Genomic DNA, 16,984 nt, shown 5'->3' on the forward strand with positions numbered 1-16,984 from the left:
ACGACCCCGAGAGGGCTCGTCGCGTCAGATCTGACGTCGCTCGCTGGTACACGCAATGAGGCATGACGCCGTCGCGAGACAGAGGAGTACGACCGCGCGCGCGCCCGCCTCTTCTCCGACAGCTCCTCTGAGGTGTTGAGTTCGCGCTCGTCCCTCCCCTGGGTGAAGAGGGAGCTCGAGGAGCTCCCGCCGATGAAGATGGAGCCGAAGGCCGAGGCGGTGCCGGAGCGACGTGCAGGGGGCGTGGTCGGATCGAAGGATTTCCTTCCCCCCGGAAGAGGCGGATAGCCTTTTGCCCACGCTGTTGGCGCGGAGTGCGTGGTAGGCGGAAGATGACCATCGTCGTCGTCGGAGGGAAGGGGAGATCGACACCGTGCTCTACGAGCAGGGTGTCGCGTCGGCCCTCGCATTCGGCCACAAGCAGGAGTGGCGCCGCGAAGTGACTGCGCAGGAGCATATGTACGTCGAGCTCGTCTCCGACGAGGACAACGAATGAGCGATGGAGAGCTTCTACTACCGCATGAGCGCGACTCCGGTGAGCTCAATTTTACGGAGTGCGGTAGGATAGTTGAAAGCACGTGGATGTCGCCTAGAGGGGGGGGGGGTGAATAGGCGCTTTAAAATAATTACAGTTTAGGCTTGAACAAATGCGGAATAAAACTAACGTTTAATTTGTCAAGCACAAAACCAAAATCAACTAGGCTCAACTATGTGCACCAACAACTTATGCTAAGAAAGATAAACAACTAAGTGATAGCAAGATATATGACAAGAAACAATATGGCTATCACAAAATAAAGTGCATAAGTAAAGGGTTCGAGTAAGAGATAACCGAGGCACGCGTAGACGATGATGCATCCCGAAGTTCACACCCTTTGCGGATGCTAATCTCTGTTGGAGCGGTGTGGAGGCACAATGCTCCCCAAGATGCCACTAAGGCCACCGTAATCTCCTCACGCCCTCGCACAATGCAAGATGCCGTGATTCCACTATTGGGGCCCTTGAAGGCGGCGACCGAACCTTTACAAACAAGGTTGGATCTATCTCCACACCATGCTCAGAGGCTCCCAACAAAACCATGAAGCTTCACCACAATGGCATATGGCTTCAAGGTGAGGACAAATGCTCGGGGCAATCTCCCCAACTTAATTGAAGACCCCGACGCTTGCCCGAGCTTTACACCACAATGATTGAGCTCCGAGGCACCACCAAGGTTCTAGGGGTACCAAGTACCCAAGGGTAATAAGCTTCTCAACTTCTCACTTCCATGTATTACCGTGGAGAACTCAAACCGATGCACCAAATGCAATGGCAAGGGCACACGGAGTGCCCAAGTCCTTTTCTCCCAAATACCACCAAAGCAACTAATGCTCGGGAGGAAACTGAGACGAAGAACAAAGAAGAACACGAAGAACTCCAAGATCTAGACCCAAGGGGTTCCCCTCACTTAGAGGAGAAAGTGATTGGTGGAAATGTGGATCTGGATCTCCTCTCTATTTTCCCTCAAGAACTAGTAAGAATCATTGGAGGGATTGAGAGTTAGCAAGCTCGAAGAAGGTCAACAATGGGGGAAGAACGCGAGATAAAGAGATAAGGTTCAATGGGGAAGAAGACCCCCTTTTATAGGTGGGGAAAAATCCAACCGTTATGTTTCACAACCCGCACAGAGCAGTACTACCGCTCATGGGAGCGGTACTACCGCTCGGTAGGTTCACCAACCATGCTGAGGCCAAAAAGGATGCGCAAAAACAGTCTGACGGAGCGGTACTACTGCTAGGGAGCGGTAGTAAAAAATTACTACCGCTCCGGGGGCGGTACTACCGCTGGCACGAGGAGCGGTACTACCGCTGGATACTGAAACTGCTCTAACTTTCGCATACGGACTCCGAATTCAACGAAACCAAGTTTGTTGGAAAGCTATCAACATGGTCTAACACAATATTGATAGAACTATCAATAAGAAGCAAGTGAGAGAACACCCATAAGAAAATGGTGAGAACCCTTCTTCGAATAAGACCGGTAAAAACTCCCAACATCGAAAACATCATAGAAGATGCATATGTACTCCGTTTTCGATGAACTCGAGCTGGTGACGAAGATGACCATAAGCTCTCAAACTCAGAAAGAGAAACACCAAACAAGAACCAAGAAGTATGATGCAAGGATGCAAATAGTTTGAGCTCTCAACGAACGATACGATCAAGCTACTCAATTGAGAGCCCCCCTTGATAGTACGACAATCTATCCTAAAACAGAAAACCTATCAAGGTGAAACCTATACCTTGAACCTCGTCCTCTTGAGCTAGATGACGATGATCTTGGCTTCCTCAAGATGGACCACCTTTGTTGATTGCGTTGGCTTGATGAAGACTAGTTGATTGCTCCCCCATACACACTATGGGTGAGCCGCTCTTCAGCATATCTTCACAAGTCCATTGCCACCATCCTCCACCACTTGACGTCATCCTCCATGGGTTATGAGATCTTCCTCTTGACACAAGCCCATGAAAACACACCTAACCCCACATAGAACTTTCACGAAGACCTTGGGTTAGTACACAAATACGTAATGGACAATGCTTACCATACCTCAGGGTACATCTTGTATGCTTTGTGTGTTGATCATCTTGATTTACTCTTTGTGTGACGATCTTGATCAAACTTGTGTCTCTATGACCATTCTTTGGATAATACCTTGAATACCACCTTGGTCATCATATAAACTCCTTGAACCCAACAGATGGACTTCAAGAAGTGCCTATGGAAAAATCCTATAAATATAACTTAAGGCAACAATTAGTCCATAGGAATTGTCATCAATTATCAAAACCACATATGGAGAAATATGCTCTAACAATAGTTAGTTGCTCCGGTGAGCTCCAGTAGGATAGGTTACCTCTACCCCGAGTATGTATGATCGTCTACTATGTAATGAACTCTGAATGTAGTGTGCTTCCAATTTCACTTGCGATTTTTTTTCAAATTACGCAGTTTGATTATACGGGTCTGTTCTATAGCAAGATTTTGCCTCGCAAAATCCCACTTCTACGAACTCTAAAACGTTTTTGCAGGTGGCAAATATGGATGTTTGGGAGCTTGAGAGATTGGGAATAGGAGTTTATGTGAGGGAGTTTGTGAAGGGATTAGACTTGAGAAGTAGATTATTAGTCCCAATTCCTTGTTTGGTGTGTGGTGGGAGTTGCTAATGGGAATTTAAGAGATAATTTACTGTTCCTATTTAATTGTTGGGATTAGGTAGAGGAATAAACAACTTTCAATGTGAAATACCTGCCCTCACGGACGTGTCAACTAACAAAACGTTTTTTCTACATCAATTCCCAATCCCCATTTAAATTACCAGGGATCCCCAAGGAAGAGATTTGAAGGAGTTGGACCTGTTAATTCCGGGGGGAGCTGCTGGAAGTATATATGGAGATACAAAGTACCACCAACTATAAAAAACTTTGCTTGGAGACTCTCGATCGATTCGCTACCAACCTGGAAAAAGAAGCATAAGATTCGGTTGGAAGTCACTAGCCGATGTCCAATTTGCGGCATGGAGGAGGAAGACAACTTTCATCCCTTTGTTAGATGTCAGTTTGGTAGGGATCTATACTTAGCTTTGGCTGAAGTCTGGGATCTCCGAGCGCTGCATATAATGGAAGGAATTGGGAAGGAATGGCTTCTTCATGTGCTCGCTCCACTATCCGATCTGCAGAGGGGTTTACTAATGCTAATCTTTTGGAGGAGTTGGTATGTCCGCAATCAACTGGTGCACTCTAAACTTGCTCCCCCACTGGCGGTTTCGGTGAAATTCCTGCAGGATTATGTTGCAGCTTTATCAAGCATCAACGAAGGCTCTTCACAGGATCTGATCAAAGGGAAACAAAGTTTTTGTTTCAGCAAAAACCCATCTAAAAGAGGTGGAGAGAATAGTCCTGCTACCCCCTGGACTCCCCCCCATCAGGTTGGGTGAAACTAAATACCGATGGCTCCTTCCTGGAAGATGGTGATGCTGGGGCAGGAATGATCCTGAGAGACAACCTGGGAGCTATTGTGTTCTCATCTTGTAGATCTCTTTTCTCTTGCAGAGATACTCTGGAGGCCGAATGTGCTTGTATGGAAGGGATCTCCTTTGCCATTCAATGGTCTGACCTGCCAATTATGATAGATATGGACTCAAGCACAACGGTGACGATGATTACAAGCGATGAACCAGATCGATCGGTCTATGCCTCTCTAGTTGGTGAAATAAAACATCTTCTGAGTCTTAGGAAATCTTGTTTTTCTCCTATTCCTAGATCTCAAAATAAAGCTTCTGATTGCCTTGCTAGCTTTGGTAGGATTGAAGGTAGAACTATGATTTGGGTTAGTTATGCTCCAGAGGATGTTTTGAAGTTGGTCTTAGATGATTGTAAAGAGCTTCATATACTATGTAGCCTTTGTTTATGCAAAACTGAGATTTAACTAAGACAGTGTGTGTGGGTGTCTTTAAGACCGTACTGATCTATTTCTATGTGATATTGGTAAATTAACTCTAGTGTTCACATATCATATTTGTTGTAAATATATTTTCAGGTGAGCTTTAAATTCCTAGATCCACCCTCTCCCTCGTCGCCAATAAAGCTGACACCTGTGCGTGCACACGCCTTGCTACGCAGAACCAGGTGGTCTCTCTGCGCAACCCTCCCCGCTCCCCCGCCTCCTCTTGCTCTGTGATCGTTTTCACCTGACTCATCCATTTGTAACCTCTTCTCTTGTCCCAAACAACAGATGCTTCGGTTGGGCAAATCAGATCCGGCCGACCACGAGGACCTTCTCTGGAGTACCAACAGGGGCGGCTGACCCGCAGGTACCTTCTCTCCGCAGAAACCGCCTGTGCCGTGGCCCCGTGGTGTTCAGAGGAATGGCTCGTGCAGGGTGCTGCGAGTTGCGAGATTGATTGAGGATTTCATTCCAAATGCGTGTAACTGATGGCAACTCTGTGCATTGACATGTAGGATTGCGCGGAGAAAGTTGGTCATGTGAAAGCTGGAGATGGCGAGCTCGATGTTGCGATCGTAGGTGGAGGCATGGTGGGCTTGGGTGTTACTTGTGCACTGTGTAGGTTTTGCTGCCTTCGTGCACTTCTGTTCCTTCGATAAATTCTTCACGAGCTTAGCTTCGTGTTACTCTTAGTCTGATAATCGACCCCAGCATTAGTTATAAAAGGAAACTTGGCACCATTAGAATAAAGTTCTCAGGGATTCTCCCTGTCATTTTACTAGTTCAGTGTGAAGTATTGCTAATAATGTTGGTAGAATGGTGGTTGCAGGGGAGTTTGGAAGCTGTATGAAAACACATTGTGTATGAATTAGACAATCCTCTGCTATGATTGTTTCAGATTAGAAGTACCAACTTTTATACAATCTCGAGTTTCTTATATGCTTATTTATCCTGCATGCAACCAATATGCCATTGACCAAACATTTGCGAGTTGCAGTCATCGATAGCAATATGACATTGAAGTCAAGGAATTATTTGAAAAAAGATGGTGTACCTGATTCAAGGGTCAGCAATGTTACTCCTGCAACCATTTCCTTCTCCAGAGGTAAGATTATCAATATAAAATGGATATGGCATGGTCTGTTTCTAGTCAAAACTTTGGATGTGTTTGCATATGTGCCTAGCACTTGTCATCACGAATATTCATCTGAAGTGCATTTCTTGTTGAGTGTAGTGTAGTGATAACCTGTAAATGCCATGGAGTGTATGCTACTGCAATAAAAGACCTTCCAACGGCGCCAGAAATAGGCACGTCGACGGGAGAATACTTGGCTTGATCTTTCTGCTGCGGCTACGCCTTAAGGGACTTCCTAGGCAAGTATGCAAAGGATTTCCCCCGTGGCCTTGGAGCCTTGCGTTGGTGTTCCCTCGAAGCGGAAAGGGTGATGTAGCGTAGCGGTGGTAAGTATTTCCCTCAGTTTGATAACCAAGGTATCAATCCAGTGGAGGAGTATCTCAAGATCCTGCACAAACACAAAAACTTGCTCCCAACGCTATGAAGGGGTTGTCAATCCCTTATAGATTGTTTGCCAAGTGAGAACTGAAAGCAACAAAGTAACAAAGCAAAGTAAAAGCGGAGATGTAAACGATGGATGTGAATAGACCCGGGGGCCGTAGTGTTTACTAGTGGCTTCTCTCATGAAAGCAAGTAGACGGTGGTTGAACAAATTACTGTCGAGCAATTGATAGAACCGCGCAAAGTCGTGACGATATCTATGCAATGATTATTTCTATAGGCATCACGTCCAAAACAAGTAGACTGATACTGTCTGCATCTACTACTATTACTCCACACGTCGACCGCTATCCAGCATGCATCTAGTGTATTAAGTCCATAAGAACAGAGTAACGCCTTAAGCAAGATGACATGATGTAGAGGGATAATCTCAAACCAATGATAAAACCCCATCTTTTTACCCTTGATGGCAACTACTTGATGTGTGCCTTGCTGCCCCTGCTGTCACTGGGAAAGGTCACCACATGGTAGAACCCCAAACCAAGCACTTCTCCCATTGCAAGAATCATAGATCTAGTTGGCCAAACAAAACCCAAGACTTAGAGAGACTTACAAGGATATCAAATCATGCATATAAGAAATCAGCAAAGATTCAAATATATATCATAGATAATCTGATCACAAATCCACAATTCATCGGATCTCGACAAACACACCGCCAAAGAAGATTACATCGGATAGATCTCCATGAAGATCTTGGAGAACTTTGTACTGAAGATCCAAGAGAGAGAAGAAGCCATCTAGCTACTAACTACGGACCCATAGGTCTGAAGTGAACTACTCACGAGTCATTGGAGGGGCGATGATGATGATGAAGAAGCCCTCCAACTCCAAAGTCCCCTCCGGCAGGGTGCCGGGAAGGGTCTCCAGATGAGATCTCGCGGAAACGGAAGCTTGCGGCGGCGGAAAAGTATTTTCGAGGCTCCCTTGATTTTTTGCGGAATATTTGTGAATTTATAGGCCAAAGATCTAGGTCAGGGGGCGGCCAGGGAGGCCACAAGCCTGCCCACCGCCGCCTCCCCCTGGTGGCGGAGTGGGGGCATGTGGGCTCCCTGGAGCCCACCTGGCTTGGCCCAAAGGCCCCCTGATCTTCTTCCGTTCGGGAAAAAATCATTTCGGGGTTTTCTTACGTTTGGACTCCGTTCCAAAATCTGATCTGAAAAGAGTCAAAAACACGGAAAAAACAGGAACTGGCACTTGGCACTGAATTAATAAGTTAGTCCCGAAAAAGATATAAAAGGTACATAAAACAACCAAAGAAGACAAGATAACAGCGTGAAACCATCAAAAATTATAGATACGTTTGAGACGTATAAAGCATCCCCAAGCTTAACTCCCGCTCGTCCTTGAGTAGAGAAGTGATAAAGAATGAATTTTTGATGCTTTCATGCTACCTAGCATAGGTGTCCTTTGTAATTCCTCTTATGTGACGTGAATGTTCAGACCCATTAGATTCAAAACAATGGTTTGCTATTGACGTGGAAACAATAATAATTCAAGCAAACTAGCAAAGTAATCATGAATTTTCAAAATAACAAGGCCAAAAGAAAGTTATCCCTACAAAAGCATATAGTCTGGCTATGCTCTATCATCATTGCACAATGAATTTAAATCATGCACAACCCTGGTATTGGCCAAGTAATTGTTTCACACCTTTACTTTCTCAAACCTTTTCAACTCTCACGTAATACATGAGCGTGAGCCATGGTTATAGCACTATAGATGGTGTGGAATGTAGTGGAGGTTGCAAGACAAAAAAGTGGTAGCATTGTCCCTTCTCTCTTTTTCTCTCCTTTTTTTGTGGGCTCTTTGGCCTCTTTTTTTTGGTGGGCTTCTTTGGCCTCTTTTATTTCCTCACATGGGACAATGCTCCATTAATGATGATCATCACAATTTCAACTCAAAACTTAGAGTAACAATGACTCTATATGGAATGCCTTCGGTAGTGTACCGTGGCAATGATCTAGCATGGCATAGACATCAATGGAAACATCATGCTAGCTATCTTACGATCATGCAATAGCAATGTAGACGTGGTGGCACATGTCATGGTGGTGGTTGCATGGCAATATATCTCGGAATGACTTTGAAAAAGCCATAGTAGGTAGGTATGGTGGATGTTTTGAGGGAGGCTAATGGTGGGTTTTGTGCACCGGCGAAAGTTGCACGGCACTAAGAAGATAGTGATGGTGGAAGGTGAAAGTGCATCTAAACCATAGACTCAACATTAGTCATGAAGAACTCATATACTTGTTGCAAAAGTTTTATTAGTAATCGAAACAAAGCATTCAACGCATACTCCTAGGGGAAGGGTTCGTAGGTATAAACCATCGCGCGATCCCGACCGCCACGAAAAGGATGACAATCAATAGACTAATCATGCTCAGATTTCATCACATAGCGGTTCACCATACGTGCATGCTACGGGAATCACTAACTTCAACACAAGTATTTCTAGATCCACAACACTTTACTAGCATGACTTCAATATTACCAAAACCACAACTCAAAACTAATTGAGATGAATCAAACTTCTCTAACTATTCAATGCACATGAAGGTGGAAGTTTTCGTATCCCTTTGGATAACTACCCCTTTTGAGACTAGTTTCAAAGCATAGATCAACTACCAAGCCACACACCGCTGTGCTCTAAAAGATATAAGTGAAGCACATAGAGCAAAAGTATCTAGCTCAAAAGATATAAGTGAAGCACATGTGAGCTGAATTGTCTACCAAAAGATATAAGTGAAGCTCGACAAAATCACGGTGTGTGCATGTCTCTCTCTCTAGGTGTGCAGCAGGGATGATTGTGACACAACAAAAATAAAAGACTCCTACGATACAAGACGCTCCAAGCAAAAACACATAACATGTGGTGAATAAAAATATAGCCCCAAGTAACGTTACCGATGGATTGAAGATGAGAGAGGGGATGCCTTCCCCGGGCATCCCCAAGCTTAGGCTTTTACGCATCCTTGAATCTCTTGGGGTGCCTTGGGCATCCCCAAGCTTGAGATCTTGCCACTCTTTACCTCTTTTCCATAAGAACTTCACCCAAAACTTGAAAACTTCACAACACGAAACTTAACCAGAAACTCATGATAACATTAGTACAAGAAAGCAAACCACCACTTCCTTAGGTACTATAGCAAACTTAAATTCTACTTGTGCTGATGTTGGGTTACTGTACTTTCAATCTTCCATGGCTAATACATAGTTTTACTATCCATAGTTTCATCAAAATAAGCAACCAACACAACAAAAACAGAATCTATTAACAGCAGACCAGTCTGTAGCAATCTGTATATTTCGTATACCTCTGGTACTTCAAAAATTCTGAAAACTTACGACAGTCTGAAGAATTTGCGTAGAAATCAGCAGCAAAAAGAATCAACTCAAAAGCTCTTACAGAAAACAAAATGAAAATTCTTTTCTTGAGAAGAAAGTTTCTGTCTTTTCCAGCATGACCAAATGATCATCCCCAAGACTAATCATAACGGTTTTGCTTGGCACAAACGCAAAAAGAAACACAAAAAACACAATCATAAAAGAATTATGAAAGTGTGGAAAACATAAAACAGAAAGAAAAAGGATAGATTCGCTGGGTTGCCTCCCAACAAGCGCTTTTGTTTAATGCCCTTAGCTAGGCATTCAATGATGCTCTCACAAAAGACAAGAATTGAAGCACAATGAGAGCATTCTAAAGCATGTGAAAATCACATCTAAGTCTAACATACTTCCTATGCATAGGCATTTTATAGGAAAACAAATTGCCAAGACAACCAATAGCTGCCATATGCAAGGAAGAAGAAAGAGACAAGAGCAATCTCAACATCACGAGAGGTGATTTAGTATCATGAAAGTTTCTACCAAAATATTTTCCTATCTCATTACATATGGGATCATATTCGAATTCAACAATGTAACTATCACATAGGATATTCTTTTCATGATCCACATGCATGCAAAGTTGACGCTCTTCAAAAATAGTGGGATTATCATCAAATAAAGTCATGACTTCTCCAATCCCACTTTCAATATTGTTGCAAATATCATACTCATCATGAGGCTTAAACAAATTTTCAAGATCATAAGGAAGATCATCACCCCAATCATGATTATTGCAAAAAGTAGAGGACATAGGAAAACTAGCATGCCCAAGCTTAGGGTTTTGCATAATTTTAGCATGATTATCACTAATAGAATTTATAGTGAAACCATTGCAATCATGCTTTTCATCCAAGGAGACCTCGTGAATCACTTCATAAATTTCTTCCTCACAATTTTCAGATTCACGCATCTCACGCAAAACTCCATAAAGATAGTCAAGTGCCCTCAACTCACTAGCAATTCTTTCCACATAAGTGGGTCTCTTAAAGAGATTACCAAACGAAGATGCAAGCATATTGAAGGCACATGGCACACAAGCGAACAGAAAGCAAGCGAGAAAAAGGGCGAACAAAAAAAGGCAAATAAAAACGGTAAAAGTGAAGTGGGGGAGAGGAAAATGAGAGGCAACTGGCAACAAAAGTAAATGCAAGAGAAGAGTTTGTGAGACCTACTTGGATAGATCTTGATTTCTCCTCCCTGGCAACGGCGCCAGAAATACTTCTGCTACTGCAACAAAAGACCTTCCAACGGCGCCAGAAATAGGCACGTCGACGGGAGAATACTTGGCTTGATCTTTCTGCTGCGGCTACGCCTTAAGGGACTTCCTAGGCAAGTATGCAAAGGATTTCCCCCGTGGCCTTGGAGCCTTGCGTTGGTCTTCCCTCGAAGCGGAAAGGGTGATGTAGCGTAGCGGTGGTAAGTATTTCCCTCAGTTTGGGAACCAAGGTATCAATCTAGTGGAGGAGTATCTCAAGATCCTGCACAAACACAAAAACTTGCTCCCAACGCTATGAAGGGGTTGTCAATCCCTTATAGATTGTTTGCCAAGTGAGAACTGAAAGCAACAAAGTAACAAAGCAAAGTAAAAGCGGAGATGTAAACGATGGATGTGAATAGACCCGGGGGCCGTAGTGCTTACTAGTGGCTTCTCTCATGAAAGCAAGTAGACGGTGGGTGAACAAATTACTGTCGAGCAATTGATAGAACCGCGCAAAGTCGTGACGATATCTATGCAATGATTATTTCTATAGGCATCACGTCCAAAACAAGTAGACCAATATTGTCTGCATCTACTACTATTACTCCACACGTCGACCACTATCCAGCATGCATCTAGTGTAATAAGTCCATAAGAACAGAGTAACGCCTTAAGCAAGATGACATGCTGTAGAGGGATAATCTCAAACCAATGATAAAAACCCCATCTTTTTACCCTTGATGGCAACTACTTGATGTGTGCCTTGCTGCCCCTGCTGTCACTGGGAAAGGTGACCACATGGTAGAACCCAAAACCAAGCACTTCTCCCATTGCAAGAATCATAGATCTAGTTGGCCAAACAAAACCCAAGACTCGGAGAGACTTACAAGGATATCAAATCATGCATATAAGAAATCAGCAAAGACTCAAATATATATCATAGATAACCTGATCACAAATCCACAATTCATCGGATCTCGACAAACACACCGCCAAAGAAGATTACATCAGATAGATCTCCATGAAGATCATGGAGAACTTTGTATTGAAGATCTCAGAGAGAGAAGAAGCCATCTAGCTACTAACTACGGACCCGTAGGCTGAAGTGAACTACTCACGAGTCATTGGAGGGGCGATGATGATGATGAAGAAGCCCTCCACTCCAAAGTCCCCTCCGGCAGGGTGCTGGGAAGGGTCTCCAGATGAGATCTTGAGGAAACGGAAGCTTGCGGCGGCGGAGAAGTATTTTCGAGGGTCCCCTGATTTTTTGCGGAATATTTGGGAATTTATAAGCCAAAGATCTAGGTCAGGGGGCGGCGAGGGAGGCCACAAGCCTTCCCACCGCCGCCTCCCCTGGTGGCGGAGTGGGGGCTTGTGGGATCCTTGGAGCCCACCTGGCTTGGCCCAAAGGCCCCGGATCTTCTTTCGTTCGGGAAAAATCATTTCGGGGTTTTTCTTCCGTTTGGACTTCGTTCCAAAATCAGATCTGAAAAGAGTCAAAAACACGGAAAAAACAGGAACTGGCACTTGACACTGAATTAATAAGTTAGTCCCAAAAAAGATATAAAAGGTACATAAAACAACCAAAGAAGACAAGATAACAGCGTGAAACCATCAAAAATTATAGATACGTTTGAGACGTATCCGTGTACTACCAACTCTGTTGGTCTATGTATGCCCATAATTCTTTTTCCGTTGCCGCCAATTGTGTCTTTTGTTGGGACACGTAGCATAAATTCAAAATTTTCCTACACCATATTCAGATCTTCCTATGGACAGACCAGCAACGAGAGAGGGGTGGGTGCATCTTCATACCTTTGAAGATAGCTAAGCGGAAGCGTTGCTAGAACATGGTTGATGGAGTCGTACTCGCGACGATTCAGATCGCGGTGTGATTCCGATCTAGTGCCGAACCACGACACCTCCGCGTTCAACACACGTGCAGCCCGGTGACGTCTCCCACACCTTGATCCAGCAAGGAGGAGGGAGAGGTTGGGGAAGATCTCCGGCAGCACGACGGTGTGGTGTCGATGGAGAGACGAGTTCTCCCGGCAGGGCTTCTCCAAGCACCGTGGGAGAGGAGGAAGAAGAAGAGTAGGGCTGCGCCGAGAGAGAGATGGAAAATCGTATCTCCGAAGGCAAAAAACCCCACTATATATAGGGGGAAGGGAGGGGTGGCGCCCCCTTTAGGGTTTCCCCCTTGAGGGGGGGCAGCCCTAGATGGGAGAGGGGGGCGACCAGAGAGGAGAGGGGGTGGCGCACCCCTAGGTGGGCCTTAGGCCCACCAGCGACTAGGGTTTCCCCTCCCTCCCTCTCTGGTGCGCCTAGGCTGAGTGTGGGGGGCGCACCAGCCCACCTAGGGGCCGGTTCCCAACCGCACTTGGCCCATGTAGCCTTCTGGGGCTTGTGGCCCCTCCCGGTGGGCCTCCGGAACCCTTCCGGTGGTCCCAACACTTTGCCGGTGGTGCCCGAAACATTTCCGGCGTCCAAACCCATCCATCCTATATATCAATCTTTACCTCCGGACTATTCCAGAGCTCCTCGTGATGTCCAGGATCTCATCCGAGACTCTGAACATCCTTCGGTAACCTCGCATAACAATTCCCTATAACCCTACCGTCATCGAACCTTAAGTGTGTATACCCTACGGGTTCGCGAATCATGCAGACATGACCGAGATACTCTCCGGCCAATAACCATCAGCGGGATCTGGATACTCACGGTTGCTCCCATCCTCGGGAAAGTCCACCAAAGTCCATACTTTGTTCTCATACATGGATCCTATCTCGGATTTCATAGCCTCAAGCCATTTGTTGGAATCCGGGCCCGCCGTTGCTTCTTCATAGTTCGAAGGTTCAACGTTGTCTAACAACATGATTTCCATCACAGGGTTGCCGAACCACTCCGGTGCGGAGCGTACCCTTGTGGACCTTCACAGTTCAGTAGCAACTTGATCCGAAGCTTCATGATCATCATCATTAACTTCCTCTTCAGTTGGCGTAGGCACCACAGGAACAATTTCCCGCGCTGCGCTACTCTCCGGTTCAAGAGGGGGTGTAATCACCTCATCAAGTTCTACTTTCCTCCCACTTACTTCTTTCGAGAGAAACTCTTTCTCTAGAAAGGATCCGTTCTTGGCAACAAAGGTTTTACCTTCGGATCTAAGATAGAAGGTATACCCAATAGTTTCCTTAGGGTATCCTATGAATACGCATTTCTCCGCTTTGGGTTCGAGCTTTTCTGGTTGAAGTTTCTTCACATAAGCATCGCAGCCCCAAACTTTTAGAAACGACAGCTTAGGTTTCTTGCCAAACCATAGTTCATACGGTGTCGTCTCAACGGATTTAGACGGTGTCCTATTTAAAGTGAACGCTGTAGTTTCTAATGCGTATCCCCAAAATGATAGCGGTAAGTCGGTAAGAGACATCATAGATCGTACCATATCTCATAAAGTGCGATTACGACGTTCAGACACTCCGTTGCGTTGCGGTGTGCCAGGCGGCGTCAGTTGTGAAACAATTCCACAATTCCTTAGGTGTGTGCTAAACTCGTGACTCAAATATTCTCCTCCACGATCAGATCGTAGACACTTAATTTTTCTGTCACGTTGATTCTCAACCTCACTCTTAAATTCCTTGAACTTTTCAAATGTTTCAAATTTGTGCTTCATCAAGTAGATATACCCATACCTACTCAAATCATCGGTGAGAGTGAGAACATAATTGTAGCCACCGCGAGCTTCAACGTTCATTGGACCACACACATCAGTATGTATTATTTCCAATAAGTCGTTCACTCTCTCCATTATTCCTGAGAATGGAGTCTTAGTCATCTTGCCCATGAGGCACGGTTCGCATGTGTCAAATGACTCAAAGTCAAGAGACTCTAATAGTCCATTAGTATGGAGCTTCTTCATACGCTTAACACCGATATGACCAAGGCGGCAGTGCCACAAGTATGTGGGACTATCATTATCAACTTTACATCTTTTGGCACTCACACTATCAATATGTGTAACATCACGATCGAGATTCATCAAGAATAAACCATTCACCAGCGGAGCATGACCATAAAACATATCACTCATATAAATAGAACAGCCATTATTCTCTGACTTAAATGAGTAGCCGTCTCGCATTAAGCAAGTCCCTGGTACAATATTCATGCTCAAAGCTGGTACTAAATAACAATTATTAAGATTTAAAACTAATCCCGACGGTAGATGTAGAGGCAGCGTGCCGACGGCGATCACATCGACCTTGGAGCCATTCCCGACGCGCATCGTCACCTCGTCCTTGGCCAGTCTCCGCTTATTCCGCAGTTCCTGCTTTGAGTTGCAAATGTGAGCAACAACACCGGTATCAAATACCCAGGAGCTACTACGAGCGCTGGTAAGGTACACATCAATAACATATATATCATATATACCTTTAACGTTGTCGGCCTTCTTGTCCGCTAAGTACTTGGGACAGTTCCGCTTCCAGTGACCTTTTCCCTTGCAATAGAAGCACTCGGTCTCAGGCTTGGGTCCATTCTTTTTCTTCTTCCCGGTATCTGACTTACCGGGTGCGGCAACGGCTTTGCCATATTTCTTGAAGTTCTTCTTACTCTTGCCCTTCTTAAAACTGGTGGTCTTATTGAGCATCAGCACTTGATGCTCTTTCTTGATTTCTACTTCTGCAGATTTCAGCATCGAGTACAACTCGGGAATGGTCTTTTCCATCCCTTGCATGTTGTAGTTCAACACAAAACCCTTGTAGCTTGGTGGGAGAGACTGGAGGATTCTGTCAATTATAGCTGTTGGGGATATTGCTTATTAAGTGACCCGCCCAATATGGGCCGGGTTACTAGTAAGGCGATTCATCCTTTGGGGCTAGTTGGGCCTCAGCCTGGGCGGTTCAAGGCCGCAGGATGGTTATGATTTATGGAAGGTCTCTGGGTTTTGCAAGACGGCGACTCAGAGACCGCGGTGGTCACGATTTGTAAAGAGGAAGGGACTCTTGTAAAACCCTAAAGCCTCGACCTCTATATAAAGGCGAGTTTGGAGGGGGATAGATAGGTTAGAAATCATCGAGCGCTAGGTTAGGCGAGTTACGCCTTTCTTGTAATCAAATCCACATCAGTACACGCCAAGCAGGACGTAGGCTATTACCTCCACGCGAGGGGCCGAACCTGGGTAACCCGCCGCGTTCCTCCTGTTCACCCCCTTTGAGTCGCCACCAAAGTGCGATGGTCCCCATACTAAGTCCTTTCACGAGGACATCTGCCATGACAAAACCACGACAGTTGGCGCCCACCGTGGGGCCTACGCACGATGGAGTTGAGTTCTCAAAGGGAGCCCTACCAGGGTTTGGGAGTTATGCGACGGCGCTCATGACTTGGAGCCGACGCGGCATAGCCTACATCGACAACCAACGATGGGGACCTGAAGCGAATTCTCTCGAATCAGGCTACAGGGTCCCCTTCGGCAAGATCAACGTCTTCATCGGCATGATCGGGTCATCTGTTCCTGAGCCGGACATCTCCTCCGACATCGTCGAGCCGGCCAGGTACGTCCATCCAGTCATAACACGGAATCTGACCCACCCGGTCTTTGTGGGGTTCACGCAGGGGTCGGAGGAGCCAGAGCGCGCGGCAGCTCAGGAGGTCACCCCGGTCAACTCTGACGATGAATCATCCATGGGCGATTCAGATTCCATCTAGTCCCTCCACGGAGACGGTCTCGGAGGCTTGTCATTGGCCATGGATCCGGAAATCCTCGATCGAACCCGCCGCCAGATCGCCATCTACATGGCCGGGGCGACTCAACCCGCACAGAACCCCGCCGGAGGCGATGGAACCGGCGGGACATCCAGGAGTGCGTCAACAGTCCTGGTGGATTTAGCGGCGGAAATCACGAGACTAATGTCAACCCCCCTCATGCCAGAGAACCAAGAAGAGATAAACGTAGAGTTAGCAAAGCTGAGGGAGGCGGTGGCAAAGGCCCATCAGGATGCTGAGACGGAGTCTGCCAGGATGGAAACTCGACAAGCCCAGATTACGGCCGAAAGGATGCGATTGAACACCGACAACTGGCGGCTTGAAAGACAGCAGCGCGCGTCCGACCCCGTTCATCAGCGGAGACACTAGGGTCGCCTGCCCCATGACCTCAATCCGACTCGCCTGTTCGACACTCCCCAAACACCCGGGATGGGAGCCGCCCCAGCAGGAGGACCGGGCCGCCCTCCTAACCCGCCGATTCAGCCGACTGAGGGTCAAATTCCTCGTTTCCGTACCCCTCGAGGCCACTTCTCTAACCCGGTGGATAACATGCTTGCCGCAACTCGCCATTTGGA

The 16,984-nt window shown here is 46.0% G+C and overlaps 1 protein-coding gene across 1 annotated transcript in view; it reads left to right on the plus strand.

The window, feature by feature from the left end:
- Window positions 1–499: 499 nt before the first annotated feature.
- Window positions 500–16,984, plus strand: part of LOC123442102 (ubiquinone biosynthesis monooxygenase COQ6, mitochondrial-like) — a 40,091-nt gene continuing 23,606 nt past the window's right edge. Inside the window, exons 1-5 of the mRNA XM_045118203.1 lie at window positions 500–535; window positions 4,579–4,667; window positions 4,774–4,852; window positions 5,001–5,103; window positions 5,447–5,590. Of these exons, the coding sequence (XP_044974138.1) occupies window positions 500–535; window positions 4,579–4,667; window positions 4,774–4,852; window positions 5,001–5,103; window positions 5,447–5,590 (451 nt within the window). The remainder of the gene's footprint in view (window positions 536–4,578; window positions 4,668–4,773; window positions 4,853–5,000; window positions 5,104–5,446; window positions 5,591–16,984) is intronic.

The sequence above is a fragment of the Hordeum vulgare genome, chromosome 3H, assembly GCF_904849725.1.
Source record: "Hordeum vulgare subsp. vulgare chromosome 3H, MorexV3_pseudomolecules_assembly, whole genome shotgun sequence".
NCBI classification, from domain to species: Eukaryota; Viridiplantae; Streptophyta; class Magnoliopsida; order Poales; family Poaceae; genus Hordeum; species Hordeum vulgare.